The 20379-nt window shown below is 37.7% G+C and overlaps 1 protein-coding gene across 1 annotated transcript; it reads left to right on the top strand.

Moving 5' to 3' along the window:
- Window positions 1-2764: 2764 nt before the first annotated feature.
- On the top strand, window positions 2765-18058 carry LOC114649349 (uncharacterized). Its single transcript, XM_051924705.1, is given in 13 exon segments — window positions 2765-2859; window positions 3309-3459; window positions 3617-3707; window positions 3758-4931; window positions 5267-5407; window positions 8882-9086; window positions 9236-9325; window positions 9411-9604; window positions 9681-9822; window positions 9929-10302; window positions 10304-10592; window positions 10677-10837; window positions 17912-18058. Coding segments are annotated over 13 exon segments (3177 nt in total). The 5' UTR covers window positions 2765-2841.
- Window positions 18059-20379: the final 2321 nt, after the last annotated feature.

Consider the following 20379-nt stretch of genomic DNA (forward strand, 5'->3'; position numbering starts at 1 on the left):
ACTGGGACTGCATTATGACACGGGGTACAAAGCACCAAGCAGACATGCGCACTGGGATTGTATCATGCCACGCGGTTCGAAGCACTGAGCTGACATGTGCACTGGGATTGCATCATGACGCACAGTTCAAAGCCCCGAGCAGACATGTGCACTGGTTACTGAACCGTCAAGGTGGTCAGAAGCGGTGAGCAGTAAAAGGAGGCTTAGTGAAGCCTCAACACACTCAAAGGCATTGACCTCTATATTTTTGAGAATCTTTCTGACACTTAACTCTGTTGTTATATTTTGTAATTTGTATTGACACTACACACTTTAGTTGATATAGTTAAGTGACGGCCTGAAACAACAATTCTGGTAGTTGCTGAGAATTCATTATTGTTATTGTGGATTGCTATGATTTCCTTTATCTGATACATAGTGTCAAAGATATATTGTCATATATCAACTTTATATATATACAGTACTCGGCAAAAGTTTTAGGCAGGTGTGAAAAAATTCTGTAAACAAAGAATGCTTTCAAAAATGGAAGTGTTAATCATTTATTTTCATCAATCAACAAAATGCAGTGAATGAACAAAAGAGAAATCTAAATCAAATCAGTATTTGGTGTGACCACCCTTTGCCTTCAAAACAGCATCAATTCTTCTAGGTACACTTGCACACAGTTTTTGAAGGAACTCAGCTGGTAGGTTGTTCCAAACATCTTCGAGAACTAACCACAGATCTTCTGTGGATGTAGGCTTCCTCACATCCTTCTGTCTCTTCATGTAATCCCAGACACACTCGATGATGTTGAGATCAGGGCTCTGTAGGGGCCATACCATCACTTCTAGGACTTCTTGTTCTTCTTTACGCTGAAGATAGTTCTTAATGACTTTGGCTGTATGTTTGGGGTCGTTGTCGTGCTACAGAATAAATTTGGGGCCAATCATACGCCTCCCTGATGGTATTGCATGATGGATAAGTATCTGCCTGTATTTCTCAGCATTGAGAACACCATTAACCCTGACCAAATCTCCAACTCCATTTGCAGAAATGCAGCCCCAAACATTCAAGGAACCTCCACCATGCTTCACTGTTGCCTGCAGACACAAATTTTGACTTATCAGTCCAGAGCACCTGCTGCCATTTTTCTGCACCCCAGTTCCTATGTTTTCGTGCATACTTGAGTCGCTTGGCCTTGTTTCCACGTCGGAGGTATGGCTTTTTGGCTGCAACTCTTCCATGAAGACCACTTCTGGCCAGACGTCTATGGACAGTAGATGGGTATACCTGGGTCCCACTAGTTTTTGCCAGTTCTGAGCTGATGGCACTGCTGGACATCTTCCGATTTCGAAGGGTAATAAGCTTGATGTGTCTTTCATCTAAGCTGCACTAAGTTTGCTTGGCCGACCACTGTGTCTACGATCCTCAACGTTGCCCGTTTCTTTGTGCTTCTTCAAAAGAGCTTAAACAGCACATCTTGAAACCCCAGTCTGCTTTGAAATCTTTGTCTGGGAGAGACCATGCTGATGCAGTATAACTACCTTGTGTCTTGTTGCTGTGCGCAATCTTGCCATGACATGAAACTAACTTCCACAACCTCACCTTGGTAGCAGAGTTTGGCTGTTCCTCACCCAATTTTAAGCCTCCTACACAGCTGTTTCTGTTTCAGTTAATGACTGTGTTTCAACCTACGTGTGACACTGATGATCATTAGCACCTGTTTGGTATAATTGGTTGATCATACACCTGACTATAATCCTACAAAATCCCTGACTTTGTGCATGTGTACCTATAAGAATTGATGCTGGTTTGAAGGCAAAAGGTAGCAACACCAAATATTGATTTGATTTAGATTTTTCTTTTGTTCGCTCACTTTGCATTTTGTAAATTGATAACAATAAACAATCATTATTTATATTTCTGAAAGCATTCTTTGTTTACAGAATTTTTTCACACCTGCCTAAAACTTTTGCACAGTACTGTATATAAAGAGATTAGGTAAATCGTGCAACCTTTTTATGCAACACTTAATTTTCTTGAAAACTGTACGTCATACAACCCTAAATATAATTTTTTCGCCTTCATTAGGAGAATACAACAATGATACTCTCATGTCAATTGAACCAATTTAACATGCATATGTCAAGCAATATATATTGCCTACATCCTCTGTGGTAAGAACAGTAGTAGTAGTAGTTCAGTTGTGCGGAGCTCATTAATTATACCGATTAGGTGGCTCAATGGTATTGCTACTGTCTCTCAGTAAAAACACCAGAGGTTCGCGTCGTTGATCCTCCTCTTGTGAAAAGTTTTTTCTTCAATTCCTCCATTTAACAAAAAATTCCAACTTGGACGGATAGCGAGCAAATCGAGCTATCAAGGGAAGATTTGGGCCGCCGTAGTCGGCCAAGGGGTACATGTCCCTAATTATATTGTGTATGTAAATAGTTTCACTGTAAAGTGTAATAAGCTTCATATTTGTGTGTTTGGAGACCCTGGTGTCATACTGAATTTGTATTGTAGAAAAACAAACTACTGTCCAGCATGCTTAAATGTGTCTTTTTGTTTCTGGTCACTATACGGCACTTCCAACTTGGGACAATTCGCTATAAAGAGTGTGATAGACGGCTGGCAGCTCAATCCAGCCGGGATGTCCCTGAAACAGAAGAATGGAGGAAGGCAGCCTTTTCCAATTGTATCCGGCTGCAGGTCGCAGACTTGGCCTTCCATGCCCCCGGCCTTCCACACCCCAGGCTTCCACAGCTGCACGCTCACGACATCACATGGTATTAAAAATAGAAAGAGAAGAGCAGTTGTACAGTTTTTCGAAAAGGAGCTGAAAACGTTTACGGAATAATGGCACAACAAAATCAGGTATGGACTCACAGAATAAAAAGCTCGGTATGTTTATAGAAACTTCAGAGCTATTAAACAAAACTAATGTACAATTATAAATAGCGTACGCTACGAATCCAAGTGTTTTGTGTTTATTGTCATTATAACATTGGCTAGATGTCCTATTTTAAAACATATCGTTTTAATTAATTCTTTTCCTTTCATGTATTATTTGTTTTAAAGAGTCATGTCTTACTATTTCAGCAGTATTAACGTTTTAACTTATTTATGTGATGTTATGTAGTGTATGTGTAGTGTTAGTGTACAATAATGAGAGGTATATGTGTATCGTCTTCATTAACGTTTGTTAGATATTTAACTTGATTTTTCTGTAGTTGAAGTGTTAAGTTAGCTATATATTTATAAAAGAACGATAGCGCTTTCTGCCAAATTAGAATTACGTATTATTATTGTCTTGATTTCCACAGCCACATTTCTCAATTTACGGAGAGAATATAAAACCAACACTGATTAAATATCACAATATGTACAAGTGCCCACTTTGCAAAAAGAAAGGAGACTATAGCATCATGCAGTCTCACCTTCAGAGCCATGAAGACCATGTTGTAAATTATGCAGGTAATTATGTCAGTTGTGTATGCAAGTGTGTTTAATTTAAAAAACGGCGATAGGCTACTTTACTTGCAAGCAATATTGATTGTTAAATGTTTGAATTAGAGCTTTTCAAATAAAGTTTCAAGAGCTGAACTAATCCTGCATTTCCATTGTTTGACAGGTTTTACTATCTACAGATGCAACACAGGGTGTGTCACAAGTGGCCATTTCCATTGTTGTTTGTGTTTAAAAGTCATTGTCAAAAGACGAAGGTTTTTAACTCACAAAAATGTCAAAAATTGGTCACACCCATGCCCACTAGAAAGACTACCCCCACTGTGCCCGCCAGAGAGACTGCCCCCGCTGTGCCCGCCAGAGAGACTATCCCAGCTGCGCCCACCAGAGAGACTATCCCAGCTGCGCCCACCAGAGAGACTATCCCCAGTACTTCTCCCAAAGAGACTGTGTCCTCCATTGCTACAATCAATGTCAGTTCAGCAGCGCCTGTCACTAGTTTTAGAGGATCACAAATTCTACAACATGCAAAAGAGAAGATATTTTGTTATCTCAAGTTACATATAAAAAGACAACATTCCTCAACAAAAATTGAAATAAATGAATATAACAGGCTTCATTCGGTTTGTATTGATTCTAGAAGGGGCATTTTTGCAGTGGCAAAAACTTCCACTGGACCTAGATACCCCATTCATGTTCAAAAGTGCACATGGGGAGCTAAACATGTTGTGATCTACGAGTCAGAGAAATGCAAACGACCATCAGAATTTTCTCAAAGGAGTGGATTCATGGGATTTGAATGCTTCCATCTGAGGTCTTTGGCCTTCTCTCCAGTTACTGCTATGCCAGACATTACACTTCAGGAAGAAGTATTAACTAGAATGATACAAGCAAAATGGTTTGGTAAAGAGACAATGAAAACATGTTTACATCGTAAACAGATGGCAGAAACACAGCAGACGCCATTAAGTAAAGAGATTTCTCTTGGAGAAGAAAAATCACAAATATATCTATCAGTGTTTGAACCACGTATATCATTCAGGTCTTGTTTGGGGAGGGTGATGGTCCATTATAACAAGAAATTGAATACCTGGCACTGTGCCTCTTGCAAGCCTGTATCTTCATGTATACACAAGGCTATATCTATATGGCATTTATTTCAAACACGCCCTGAACACTTTAAAAAAGTTAAGACAACAGGAAATGATGTTTTTGACTCTGTCACCATTTACAGTGGCTCCTATGATTCTGAACAACAGTCATGTGATGTTTGCTATCCTCCTAGAGGCCATTTACTTGTGAGACTTGTGCAGTACATTCAGAGGAATAAAACAATCCCAGATGTTTTGCCTTGTGAAGTTTGTGCCACACCAAAAATGGGTGACTTCCCAATGCACTTGATTCCATACGAGACATTTTGTGCCCAGTGCCCTGGGAAGGTTCCTATGTCTGATGCAATTCCTATTACCCATAAAGGAAAGGTCATCATGTTCTCTGGTATTGTTACAGTTTTGTCATATTATGTTGTAAACAGTTTTTTGTCAAATATGTATTTTTTAAGTATTATTTGTATTCTGTTGTTGTCTTTGATCTCTTAAAATAAGATTTATTTATTTGATGTGATGTGCAAAACTACAGCACCTCCATGTGTACAGCTACCTATCAAGCTTATTCATATTGTAGTTTTACAGTGACTTTGAGTATTGAGAAAAGTGCTATATAAATGTAATGAATTATTATCATTATTATTATTATTATTATGTTGAATTATTTCTGCCTGCTTTTCTTTCTTTTTTTTTTTTTTTTTTTTTTTTAGATGTTTCCACATATTACAGACGATGTGGACTTTGTGACAGTTTCTTCCGTTATTCAAGAATGGAAAGATGGCTTACATAATTTTGATGGCCATATCATTATGAGCATCCATCTGTGTCTTTTGTTGCGTAATTCAATTCAGGTACTTTACCAATCTAAATAAAGGCATTCAGCTCAGTAGATTTTACCAGGTGGGGTCAAGTACACAGAAGATTTTAAGAAACCTCCAGGGGTCTGATAAGTTGTGATCATTTAAAAACTGTGTAATTATCTTTGCAGTATTAGATGTCGTCCCCCCTGTCACAGAAGTCCTATCTAAGAGTGGATTTAAAACACAATTAAAGTCCCCAGCCATTATAATTTTATGAGTGTTCACATTGGGAATGGATGCAAATAGATTTTGCATGAATTCCTTATCATCAACATTGGGTGCATAAACATTTATCAAAATCATTTTACTGTTATAAAAGTTGCCCATGACCATCACATATCTCCCTTCAGAGTCCGACACTACATCTGATGCTACAAATGGAACTGCTCTATGTATGAGAATTCCCACCCCTCTAGTTTTCTTTATAAAGCTAGAATGGAACATTTGGCCAGTCCAGTCTTTTTGTAGTCTGAACTGATCCTTGGTTAGTAAGTGGGTCTCCTGTAAAAATACTACTTTAGCGTTTAAGCCTGTTAGGTGAGAGCATACTTTCTTTCTCTTTAATTCGTGATTCAGGCCTTTATCATTCCAGCTCACAAAGTTAACTGTCCCATCATGGAGACATTGATTCTGAGTTTTTAATGTCATTTTATAGTTTTAATTGGTAATATGGCAGTTTTAATCTTAGTTTCAAGATTCCCCATGAGCTATTGCATTTTAGCCTATTGTTGCATTGATATTTATAATTATAAGGATTACAAGAATAGATTAGATATAACCTGCTCTCCTTCTCTCCCCTCTTTATCCCCCCACCCCCCCATTTTGCCTCCCCACATGAGGCTAGATCCCACTTCGTGATGTCCCAGTCCTCTGACATACGAAGACACAGAGCACGTCCAAAACAAAACAAACCCCACCCTACAGCGGTGTTAAGAGAATTAAAACAGAGATATCTTTTGCAGCTAAATTCTTAATACTATCTGCCGAAAATATTATCATTAACAGTATTTCAGCTTGAAATAATCTTCAGCACTTTTAAGTTAAGATATTAAGATAAAAAAAAAAAAAAAAAAGGAAGAATCAACCCTGGGAATGATTTTAAAAAACTAGTCTAGGATAAACCTGGTAATTCCTACTGTAATAGTATAATGGTAATAGTATAAATAGTAGAAAAAGCAATAAACCAAGGGTATGATGTTAAACAGTCTACTTTAAGGTATAGTAGAATAAAAAAAAAAAACAAAAAAAAAAAAAAAAAAAAAATCCTACTTTAATTACTTCCACATTTTCACACTCACGTCTATAACTCTGATTAAAACATAAACATATAAAGTCCAGATAAAGAAAAGGATGTATAATTAAAATACCAGTCTCTTTAAACATGGATCCAGAGAGCAGATCATAGGTCCTTCCCGTGCCTTGATAGAATACGGCTCCTTATTAACTTTCAAAAAAGTGTCGGAAACAGCTTCTTTAGTTCCTTTTCAGCTTCTTCTTTGCTTAGGAAAATATAATATTGATCTTGAACTCCCACTTTCAGTTTGGCGGGATACAAGAGGCTGTATTTGATATCGGCTTTCCGTAGCAACTTTTTAATGTCAATGTAGGATCTGTGTTTTGCGGCTGTTGATGGTGAGAAGTCGGGGAAAATCCGAGTAAGATTATTTTCGAATATAATCTCCTGCTTGTGTCTGAGAAGTGCCATCACATCAAGCTTACATCGTAGTCGCTCGAAGCGGACAATAAAAGACCTAGGTTTAAAGGTGCTTGGTCTGTTTGTGCGATAAGCCGTGGCTATCTCAATGTCGAGTTTAAAGTCGTCTCCAATTATTTTAGACAGTAATTCTACTGCAAATTTCACTGGGCTTGAGCTTTCTCGTTTCTCAGGTATACCCTCAATTCTTATATAAATTCTTCTGCACCCATCCTCCAGGGCTGCAAGTCTGTCTCCAAGTTTTTTGCATTCGGAATTCGCAGCTGTGGCTTTTTCATCGGCGTTAGACGCCAGTTGTTCCGCTATTTCAACTCGAGCCGTGAGTCCCTGCTTAACGTCTTCCAGCTGACCTGAAATGTCATTAATCTGGTCAGCAAGCATTTTCAGTTTGGAATTAGTTTCTTCGATGTGTTCCACTAATTTCTCCAACATGCCTTTAAAGTTCACGTCAAAACGTTTAAATAGACGCGTTTCCCGGTCTTTGTTATCCTTCTTAAGCTCAATGTTAGACTTCATAAGCTCATTCTTGTTATCCTTCTTAAGCTCATTCATGGCCGTAACCATGGCAGTGGCCAGTGTAGCGATCATCTCTTTCAGTTCGGACAGTTCGCTTCGGCTTTCGTGCTCCGCGAGTGGAAATGCAGCTCCTGTTACAGCAGATGCTGCAGGCTCGTGATGAGTAGATGAGAGCACATCCTGCAGGGCCTTTTCTAGTCTCGAATGATCCTCAGAAATCGGCGATCCATTGCGACCTGTATCACTTGCACCTTCGCTCCCATTTTCACTCTCGACTAGAGACGATACAATGGAGCGGGGTCCCAGGAAATCTGCGCATTCGTCTGCCTGTTCCAGGTCAGTCCCCGTGAGGCCATATCTTGCACTTGCACTCAGGCCGGAAGTCTGTCCAGACTATGATGCAGCTTTAAGTTTCTTTTCCGGTTCTTTCTGACTTTTCTTCTTGTTACTCATGCTTGTATATTGTAGTGGAAGTTCCTTGGTCGGGTTAAATACAGGATACCTCTAAATAATATGAAATACGTGGGAAAATAAAGCCGCTGCTAGCGGAGCTCTGCTTCAGACATCCATCTCCTATAAACAGACGAGACTAAGGTACACAGAAGATTTTAAAAATAATAAAAACCAAAACCATATAGTCGAAACACACTATAGCTTAGTTTTACATTCTTGATGTAATGGAAATACTTTCCTGTGTTGATCACTTACTGTGATTACTCCCTCACTCACCTGTGCTGTCCACCTGGCAATGTATACTAGACATTGTACTTAATCAGTATAAGACAGGAAGTAGATAAATTATGGATGGAAGCAAAGACAAATTATTTGCAATTATACCTTTACCCATAATTGTAACTTGAATGGTTTATTACAAGTGCACTCCACTTGGACCCATAAATGCACTGGGCCAAAATCAATGGGGCCCATGTACTTTTTTATTCACATAGAGGGAGTGTCCAATTTAATATCAACCTTGGATGATTTTATGAGTACAAAATTGTTTTATTTTTATTATTTTTCTCATAGCAATGTAATAAAGATATATGTAATTTACCATTACATTTTAGCATTACTGTATTTCATACTGGGAATGCTGTCTGTATGTACATTTTGACTGCTGAATTTTAGAAAAGTTTCTGAAATATTATATATATTATATATATATATATATATATATATATATATATATTCTTGTCTTAGTGCCTGAACATGTTTTTTTTTTTCTCCACATTTAGAGTTACACAGCTGTTGAAAGGGTCATAAGCAGCCTTGAAAAAACTAATGACGTGCCCTACCCAAGTCATAATGCCATATTGCATGCATACCTACATTTTGAGGCACTGATGTCCCATGATTATAATTTCTCTTGTGGGCACTGTGGGCATCATCCTCCTATTGTTATCATGGACTTACACAAAAAGGGTGTCTTTAAAATCGCTGGTAAGGACTTCCTGAGTACATGCATGCCTGGTTGAGCCTTTCTTTGCAGAGGACAGCAGGACTTCAGTCCCAGAGTTTCTGTGCTCGAGGGATAGTGTGGCAATAAACAACAATGAGCCATTATAATAAAAATCTTTTTTTTTTTTCAGCAAGTGTCATGAAAGAACCCCCACCAGATTTTATGGAAGACTATTGGAAGTCAGTGGAAAAAGAAATTCTTGGTAGAGGCTTTGTGAAATGTAAGCTCATGACATTTTTACTTGTTAACAGCTGCCTGAATGTAATTTGAAAGGGTCGATTTTGCAGTCTTTTCCCTTTTTCCAGGCAACCGTGATAGTCCTTTTGTCATTTTGCCAAGTTACCATCAGTGGGCACCCTGGATAGAACCCCAAACCAGAGCAAGTCACATTGTTGCTAACACAGAGTATGCTAAAGTACATGTGTCAAATAAGTCCCAAGATGAAGGTGACAATGATATTACAGAGGAGCGTCTCACAAATGAAGTCATGAATTTAAAGGTAAATTACTATACACAACAGTATGAGGAGTTTGTTATTAGAAGGTGCTACTTTCTCATTATTGTCATTTCTAAAGGTTAACACCATCAGAAAACTTTGTAAACAATGCAAGCTTGATTCTAAGGGCTTAAAAATGGATCTTGTCATGCACTTAAGGGCAAAAATGCAAACTCGAAGCACATATGACAAGGTGTTTCAGAAGGTTTGGGGTGCGTCAGGTGAGTGGAGGTTTGTTAATATGTCTTGTTTTTGGTGTTAAAAGCTATTTATATCTGATGATTTTATATACAGCAATACTTATGTTGATTCTGTTTTATGTTTGAAAAGGTGGCTGGGCAGTGATCATGTGTCCATGTGGAGTAGTCTACTCTGTTAAATTCAACATCAGGGCAGAAAGTCCAAGAGACTATGCTGATATGTTGCTGTCCTGGATGCATATTCCAAATGTGGTTGTTTATGACTTTGCCAGGGGCTTGGTAAACCACTGCAAGTTGCGGGAGCCAGAGAGACCTTTATTTAATCCAAATGAAGGACGACTAGCAGAGGCAACCTGTGACAACATTGAAATGGCAGTTAAAGAAAACTTAAAAATAAATTTGCCTTGGCTCAATGCTAAAAAAGTCACACCTGATTCAAATGGTCATCCTGTCACAGGATCTGCTGAGCACTATGCTCTGTATGATACATTCCACCAACACAACACAAATACAATACAACACAAAGGATGAGAAGGATGTGCTGAGAAGAATTTCATTGGTTCCAGAATTGCAAGGGTGGATAAATTTTCAGAGGGTAGAGCAGCTTTATGCAGAGATGCAGAAAAACAATTATTTTCTGAATATGGTCTCTCCGTCTGCTCATGTGTTCCTGATGAGATCCATTATACATCAACACAATCAGAGTGTCAATCAGAAGGCACTGGCTGAGCTGAGAAAGATTTGTCCAGGGAGTCAAATTGCCTCCGATTCTACTGGAAAGGCAGTTCTAGGTATCTATCTATCTATTATTATGTCATGTTCAAAAATATTGTATTGAAATGTCTCCTCTTTTACTTGAAAAAACTGTTTTGCAGCTCTGCAAGCAGCTTCTTTAGCTCCTTCTCCTCCATCTCCATCAGCTGTTCATCAAGCAATCACATCCCCAGTGCATTCAATAAGTCACCCAGGAACATTTCAAGCAGCCTGTCCAGCCACTGCAGTCGCATTTAATGGTGAAAATGACAAATTTGTGAGTGTAAGTGTGTGTTGCAACCTAAACTAATACTGTTTTGTTTTGACTTAAAATGGTCAGTATTGGAGTAGATCTAACATAATAAGGCAAGCCATTCCAGAGAAAAGGATATTTCTTGTATCTGAATGGAGGCATCTTAATCAAAAGTTTAAAACATATGTTTACACTCTGTAAAAACTCATATATAACCATAATAAATTGTTTAAGGGTAACCAAGATTTAATTCATTCATTCATTGTTTAAACCACTCAGTCCTGAACAGGGTCACCGGGTAGGGTGCTGAAGCCTATCTAAGCCAGCATAGGGAGCAAGGCAGGAACAAACCCTCGTCAGGGAGCCCTTGCATTGCAGGGCGGACATACACACACCAAACACACACTAGTGCCAATTTTTAGCAACACCAATACACCTAACCTTTATGTCTGAGGAAGAAAACCAGAGCACCAGGAGGAAACCATGCAGACACGAGGAGAACATGCTGACTCCACTCAGGGAGAACCAGAGACGTAAACCTGGTCTCCTTTCTGCGGGCCAGCAGTGATGCCACCAACGGTTTTCAAAATACAGAATCATTTAATAAATGTTGGTACTTCAAGTATTAAACACCTTACTCACTCATGTGATATAATTTTAAAACTATTTACCAAAACATGCATTTATTTTTATGCAGTATGTGTCTGACGCTCCTTTAATATTCACAGGGAAAACAATTATGCATTAAAGTTAAAAACCAGGAAAACGTCTGAAAGTTTAACAACACCACTTGAAATGTATCAGTATTGTAACTGCAGTGTAGAATAAAATTAAGAAAACACATTTCAAGACAGACAATGGAGGATGAAGGTCCCCACATATGCTGTATTATTTTAAACATTGTACAATACAAACAATTTTAAAAGCGTTTTTGTTTTTCTTTTCTTTTACATGGCTTTGATCATCACTCATTTTGCAACATAATAAATTAATGTCATTAACGGAACTTTCCCTTTTATTGAAGGAGGTTCCAGAAATAATGTAACAATAATTTCAAGTATTTTAAATGATAGAATTCACTATAACAAAAGTTAGAACAACCACATGCATATTTAGTATGGTGTTTCCTTAATCTAAAAAAATATGTCCTCTTTCTTTAACTATCGAACCCCGAATCGTGTTATGAAATTGATTTTTTTCAATCTAAAATGAAGTACAACAATAATAATATGAACAGAAACTATCATCTTTTAGGGTTACAGGGTTAATCAACGTTACTTTCTTGCAAGTAAATCAATGTGTCAGAGGACAGATGCTAAATATTGGGGGTGTGTTGTGGAAGGCCGGAGGCATGGAAAGCCGGGGGCGTGGAAGGCCAAGTCTGCGACCTGCAGCCGGACTCTTCTCGCCTTTTCAGGGCACTGCCTCCCCCGGGACACTAGGTGGCAGCTCCCCTGGATGGCAACGGTTCCCCGGATTCCCTCAGGGCATCCTGGGACATGGAGTCTGTTTCCTCAGCTCTGCTGGGTGCCGTGGGTGCCGCCAGGGGGAGCTCACAAAGAACCTGGGGACTCCTACTGTTACTACAACCCAGAAGTACTTCGGAGTGACGAGGACGGAAGCCTGCAGTACTTCCGGGCTACTTGAGGACTGAGGATGTGGCATTTGACCTGGGAAAAACAGAAGGAGCACTTCCGGGTCAAGGACTATATAAAGGACAATGCGAGACCCAGCAAGGAAAGCCGGAGTTGGGAGGGCGTGTAAAGGAGCTGCTGGGAGTGGAGGATTGTGTTATTGTTATTGATTATTGTTATTAATTATTGAGTATTGGAGAATTGTGGAGTGTGCAGTGCTTTGTGCACTATATTTTAAGAAAATATTAAAGAATTCTTCTTGGTGCTTTTACAAGTGTGTCCTGGACGTCTGTCTGGTGGGTTTCACTGGGCAAAAGCGACCCCTAACGTCCACAACAGTTTCAGCCAATCAGTGCCTTCTAAACATGCAGAATGACAGTGTGGACCTTTATTGTAGCGACGCAGCATCTTCGTTTAATTCACTTATATTTAGTTGTTAGACTATTTACTGTTAAGTGCTGCTTGAGCTACCGTTTATTACAACAGGTGGCCCACTTAGTTCTTAAATTGATGTTGAAATGCACACACAAGCCTCCTAAATTTTTAGTTAGTTTTTATTTGTTCCCATTATTATGAATTATAATTTCTCAGTGTCACATATTATTTGTTACTACTCGCGAGTCCCGCATTATTGAGATTCTTTATATTCTGTATATGCCATCTTTTTAAAGGGAGCGTTAATTGAACTGACTATAGCAGACTTGTCATCTTCTTAAAATGACTTCATTTATTTGAAATTGACAATTAATCATAAGGTCAAAAATTAAGGAGGATATGAGTTTGCATGGACTGTGCAGTTTCTTTTTTTTTTCATGACATTGTATCATTAGAGAGTATGTGACGTCCTAAATGATAGCACACATAAGTTTTATATTTCCTAAAGGCCAATGTGTCTCAATTTGCTCATTAATATATTTTGACAGTGTATTTTAATGAGAATTATTATTAACATATTACCGTTGTTCATTTCCCATGTAGATATGTAACGTTTGGTGAGAATAAATAAAAAAGTAACACATAATAGTTAGGTTGCATTGTTTATGATTAACAAAACTCATCGTTTATCTGAAATGTTCTACTTATACAGTCGATTTATTCCACTTCTGAAGGTGTACATTGTCGGTATTCTCCATTGCATTTGCCCCCAGTGTAACACGTGCCAGTGTAACTGAGGGGCGGCAGACGAGCTCACGTAATGGGAGACAAGGCACCTCCTCACCCTGATACCCAGGCTCTTCTCATGAATATTCCCACCTTATGGTTTTTCTCATTCCTGCCAGTTTACTATTATTATTGGACACGTATGTAGAGGAAATGTGTGTCTTATTTTATGTGTATGAAAGGAAGGATGGTAAAGCCTTGAATGAAACTCAGTGTTGATGCTTTGGGTAACAAGACGGGTAAGGAGCACGGAGTGTTAAATGTGACAGTGACTGCGGGGGATTGTGCAACTGGAAGATGGTTTAAGAATACAAAAACGATAAAACCTTAGTCTTTCAATAATTCTATTTGCATCAATGATTTACTCTGTTGTGCTGCAGTTCGGAAGACTACCTATTTATTCCCTACCGCTGCCAGATGCATTCATAAGGATGTTGCTGACAAAGTCAGGTGCTTTTTTGAAAGTTTGGCTCCAGATGTGTTTATCCAGCTGTTCGATCTTGTCAGTACTTGAGTGATCTTATGTCCACCTCTGGATGAATTCACAAAGATACTTTCAACATTTTTGTCTCATTAACGCAGAAATCCCGAGGCTTTCCCTAAATTGCAGAAGACGCTGTTGATGGTGCCGATTCTGTTTTAAAGACAGTTGTGATTAGTTATGCATCATATGCTTTTACTCACATTGCCTTTTGGAAATCAATAATATAAATCAGCTACAGATCTGGGAATCACTGAATAGTAAAAACATTTAATGAGGAGTGTCTTGCGCATATTCTGTTGTGATGACCACGTCGGCTTTAGGGAAGCGTTTCTTAGCCTCTCTGATATGATCGACATTGGGTAGAATAGATTCTGGATTGTTATAATACGTGCTGCCTTACACAAAATATGATCATCAATTTGTTACAGATTCTAGGTGGATGCGATTCCACACCAAGGAAAGAGGTGCCCCATGTAAATCGTTCATAATATCCCTATAAAATATATTTGTTAATTTACAAACAAGTACTACAAATCTATTTTTTACAAAGTCCTTATTTTAACTTTAGGAAAGGACCACACGTGAGCCCCAGTTAGGATTTGAACTCGCGTCAGCACACCTTACCGATGCAGCAGGGACAACTGCTTTTATGCTTTGAGCCAAAGAAGTTCAGCAGACGAGTGACTGAGCAAATCGGCTGCTGACTGCGCAGATATCAATGACGTTATTACGCTAGTATGCCTCAAAATCACATGCTGGCCGCATTTGAAAAAAGCCTTGAAGCACCAGTGCTTCGAAAGCTCGACACTGTCGAAACCTCAGTATCGAGCGGCCCATCACTACTCAAGTATATGCAAGGGGGAGCCTGTACCGACATGTGTTAACATCACATCCACTTAAAAATAAAAAAAATGGCCTTTTGCATCTGTTACAATATAATTAGTTTAAAGTTTCAACAATTTCATTCGCCACTGTGTAACTAAGAAGAAATAATGATTGCCAAAGCCTATTTTTGGTTGCATTTGAGTCCATTTTATTTGCTGTCTGGAGCCGTGGCAGGACCACGGGCTGGGCTACTCGCAGGTTGCTTCTGGGCTGCTATTGGAATAAGCCTGATATACAATATTTCAATAAAAATAAATAATAGCATTGAGGTCTCAGAATGTTTCATTATATGTTAAAGCCACAGCAGTTTTCCTCCAAGCTGCAACAAATTGGCCACTCACAGTAAGGGTTTTATTTAGACTCTTATCATTTGTCTTAATAGTTACTGACTTTAGCAGAGAGGCAAATGAGTTTGAAATACAGAACACACATGCTGCGCTTTTCTAGGAACTGACAGAAAAAATGTGTAAATGCAGGACATTGAAGAGGACTGCATTGCATTTCTTAGAATTCTGTTAGCACAGGTCTTAGTTTTCTGCATTCTGGTTTTTTTTTGTGTATAATGTCACTGCATTTATTTTTAGGTTTAATAGTTATCATCCAGTTTGAAGTGGCCTGATTTGGTCTACTTAATCTGCTGAATTATTGTCATTTTAGATTGCAAATTTTTTAATGAAAGCCACCATGTTGTTGACAGAACCTGTGACATTGTTATAAACCACCACGTTCAACCTTGCATTTGACAAGTTCTCATTTTTAGAGAAATATACAGTATGAAACAGCTCTGATATTTCATTTTTTTGGTTCTCTTGGTTTCCATCATGGGCCGATTAATTTGCACATATACTGAACTGAAATGTTGTGAAGTACAGAAGCAACCAGCATCTTTTGGTTTGCATCTATCTGACAAAATATTGTTTCATTCATTTTGTGCCTAAAGGGCATATTCAGGATATAGAGATATGGATCATTCACAAAATTTACCTGAAATAGATGGCATGGCATTGGATGCATATACAAACACAAAGTCAATCTGGGAACTCCAAATGAACTTGGCTGCAAGTCTGGGGGAGAAAACCAGAATCCCATAAGCAACTTGCCCAGAAGTGGAAAGAAGATCTACAAATCTACATATAAAATGTTCCAGGCAAGAATTAAATAAAGGCCAAACTACTGTGAGATGGATAACATGCAGGCTATAATTTGAAAATTTGATTTGTGCTGAAAATAATTTAAATAATTCATTATCTAACCTGTTCTAACCTCAGGTGAAGGTTACCATCAACCATTGTCTGTGCTGGCAGCTTTGGGCACAGACTGGGGTCCAACCCTACATAGGTGCCAGGCCAAGAAGAAGAACCTAAAAAAAAATAAATAAATAAAACGTACAAATCAAAATAACAAAAGGCATTCTTCCATTAAGCACTCTGAGAAACAGTTATGCCATTATAATTGACTTTCATAATGAACTAAAAATTTAGACTAACATTTCCACTGTTTTCTTAAAAAGTTTAAAAGCATATTACCAGACCTCAGAGTCACAAGGTATCTAAGGAACTTGTTTTGTGTGTAATTACTCGGAATGATCTAATGATACAAATTACATCATCATAACTTTGCTGAAGCACACAAATTTTGCAACTTGAATACAAGCTTACACATTAAAAAAACAGAAACTAGGAAGTATAATTTGAAACATGTGTTATATGACTGCAGTTTCCTTAGTCATCTTGCAAATATTTGCCTTTAACTATTAGGGAATGACTAAATTAGATTTATGACAAACATTCTGCATATTTCCAAGGTAATCTGACTACATATCTAAGAATTATGCTTTCAAAAGTATACATTTCTCAGTACTGTCTTATATTACTTAACCTTGAAACGATTATTGGCAAATCTAAAGTTCAAATTAATACAATTTATTCTTATAAAGCTTCCTTCCACTTACAAACCAGCATGCTACACACTGACAGCAAATATAGCATAGTCAGAATAAAACATGAAATGTTGGAGGAAAAAAAAATTAACATTTTACTTTTTACCTTCAGTGTGATGTAAAAAAATGACAACCTTAATAATGTAATCTTATAACATCTTGGACTTGGAAAAACACAAAACAGTAAATCTGAACAGTGTTACACTCAATATATACTAGTCACTATACCATAACCTTTTGAATTTTAGCACTTTTCTTGAAAATCATAGAGATCAGCTATCTCCAAGGACCATCATCAGACACTAAGATCTCTGTCATTCATCAACTTCTGTCTCACTCTTCTGACACTGGAATCTCTATCTACTGCTCAGTATGCCAAAAAAAATGCTTCACCAAACTATTCTTCTAGCCCACATCAACTTTTATTTTGGCTTCAGGTACATCGGGCAATAATACATCTGTGTGCTCCCCAATGTTCCTGTAGCCCTCTGTCTTCAGTAGACATGAAAGGGCATGGTTTTCATGGCACGGCTCCATTCAATTAAAATGAATACATAATCCAGCTCTTCTAAATCAGGAATGATGTGTTATACTGTATAAAATTAACAGCACAATACTGACCTCCTGCCATTCTCTAAAGGCCTTACTATTAAATGAGTAATGCAGCCCGATTTAAGGATTCTGTCCCTTACTCTATACTATCCTGTGGGAATCTCCCCAGTGTAATGTGCTTAGTTGCTTCCCTCTGTCAATGTGGTTTTCTCTCTCAGAAGTCTGTTGTAGGTCAGTCTATCTTCTGTTTTGTTGGCAGTGTTCTTGCCATTGCCTTCCCTTCAAAACATTGATACACCATTATGATACTGTATATACAGCTAACTGACAAAAAAAGAAAACAATTATGTTAATTGTTTTAATGAAGAAATGACCAAGCAGACTTAATAAGTGTCTAGAACTGCAGTGCAAGAATGAAAAACAATTGATCTTTTCCTTAATTTGTTAAGAACATGTCAGTGGAAAATGCCATCTCAATGGTAAACCCAGAATCTCCATTAAATGCTCAGCTGGATTTAGATTTGCTAACTGGGCTTACTATGGCTTACTGTACATCACTGCCATATTCTTCAAACCACTCATTGACCACCCTGTAGAATGGGGATGCATCATTGTCTTGGAAGAGTCACTACAATTGGGTAGAAATACTTTGTCAAGGAATGAAAGTACCTTTTAATAGCATCAGCAAAACAAACCATTTTAAGTAAATGCATTAAACTCCACCAGAGATCAACAAGAACCATTCAATGGGAGAATAGGCATTTGGACTTGCAGACTTAATTTTTACAGTACATACACATACTTATATGCCAGCTAAAAATAAGAAGTCACTCATCTGACCGTATTAAATTTCTACTGCTCAGCAGTCAACTACCTGTGTTCATTAGAAAGCAATAACAGTTCATTTTTATGTGTAATAAATATCCTTCTCTGTGAAGTTTAGTAAACATATAAACTTCTACCACCTTAAATTGACCTTTGATGTCAAATCACCCATAGTTGTTTGCCCATTTTTTACTTTGCATCTGAACGCAATAATAGACATCATAGTCAACAAGCTAACACTTTTATCCATAGTAAGACAGTGTCTTTCTTTCATACGTTTGTGATATATATTAGTGTTTTTTACCCTGTTGTTCACTGGACACCCTCAGTGGGTGTTCAACTTAAGCTAAAAAAAAAAAAAAAAATTATTATCACTGTAATGTTTTAGGTGGCTACTGATTGCAAATTTCAGTTCTGCACCCAGACAAAGGAATATGTTGCTCCTGCGTACAAAGGAATTGAAATGACTGATATAAGTCCAGTTACGAGCAGATGACATCCTCTTATACACCACATGCTTTATTAAGGGAGCCAACGAACATGGACATGTTCCCCAAATGCCTCAAAGCATCACCTATTCCGAACTCTTCCAATTCTGTGTCAACCTCAAAAGATTAATCCAAAGACCTTAACCAAAGGTAAATGTTAAAAGAACTTTCAAGCCAGATTTTTTGAGGTACATCTTTACTTTTACCGTGAAGCATGTCACACAGGGTGTGGTACTATCAAATTAAAGCATAAAGTTTTCAACTACAAAGACATTTGTAACCAAAGCATGATTTTTACAAAAGTAAATCATTCAAGTATTTTTAATTAAAAAAAAAAAAAAAATCTTGAGTCTTCTAAAACACATTCTAATTTGTTTGTACAACAAGCCAGCAGGCATTGGGGTCATCATCTCATTGCATATTAAATTGCCAAATAAGAAACCACACACAATTATCAAACAGTTCACCTTGCCTTGTGAAATAGATGTGTTCACCTAAATTCTTTTCTTTTAAATTCACCAAAAAGTGAACAGTAGAAGACTAGAAAAATGTAGCTTGGTCAGATTAATCGCATTTTTAGGTGTACACAGATGATAAGGTCAGAATTTGGCACCAACAGCATTAATCCATGCACCCAGTCCTCCCTGTGTTAACAGTCCAGGTTGGTGGTGTAATGGTGGGGGAAATCTTTTCTTGGCATACTTTATGCCCATTAATATCAATCAATCACTGCTTGAATGCCTCGGCCTATGCGAGTATTATTGCTGACCATACACATCCCATCATGGACACAATTTACCCATCATCTAAATGGCTACTTCCAGCATGATAATGCACTATGTCACAAAGTAAAAGTCAAACTGGTTTAACGAACAGCACAGTGATAGTCAATATGGACCAGAATTGTTTCCAGCATCTTGTGGAATCCATGTTACAAGGAACTGAGGCTGTTTTTATAGCTAAATGATGCCCTACCCAGAATTAGTACAGTGTTCTAATAATTTGCTCAGTGAGTGTATACTAGTCTGCAAAGTTTATTAAATAACATGAACTAGGGACTCGGGATTATGATATGAATATCAAGTCAAACATTACCATGGAGACTTCCCATTAGATTCCATTTACAGTAATCTTCAACATTATATTATCCATGCTCTCCATCATAAGCTTTTTTTTGCTTGTTTTTAGGTGGCGATGAAGCAGTTTTTTGTTTTAGTTTAATCTTCTTGAGAACTAACTTTGCATCTAGTTTTGATTTGTGCATTGCACCTCAAGATCATATTAGGCTCATGGATTAGGAGGATTTGATAATGAATGAATGAATGAATGAATGAATGAATGGAGGGTTGTAAAATATTACTAATTTAAAAAAATGAAATATATTTCTGGCTGGTAGTTATTTTCACAAATTCATAATCTGAATCAGCTCTTTAACTCTGATATATCCAGATTTGTCATTGATAGAAATTTTAATCAAGTTTAAATAATTTTTAGACATCACGTTGAATGTAATATTCTTTTAAAAAAAAGATTATTTTCTCTGCATTTTCCTAACACTTTTGGTCTACATACACTACATCTACTCAGCTAGATGAAAGAATCGT

The sequence above is a fragment of the Erpetoichthys calabaricus genome, chromosome 3, assembly GCF_900747795.2.
Source record: "Erpetoichthys calabaricus chromosome 3, fErpCal1.3, whole genome shotgun sequence".
NCBI classification, from domain to species: domain Eukaryota; kingdom Metazoa; phylum Chordata; class Cladistia; order Polypteriformes; family Polypteridae; genus Erpetoichthys; species Erpetoichthys calabaricus.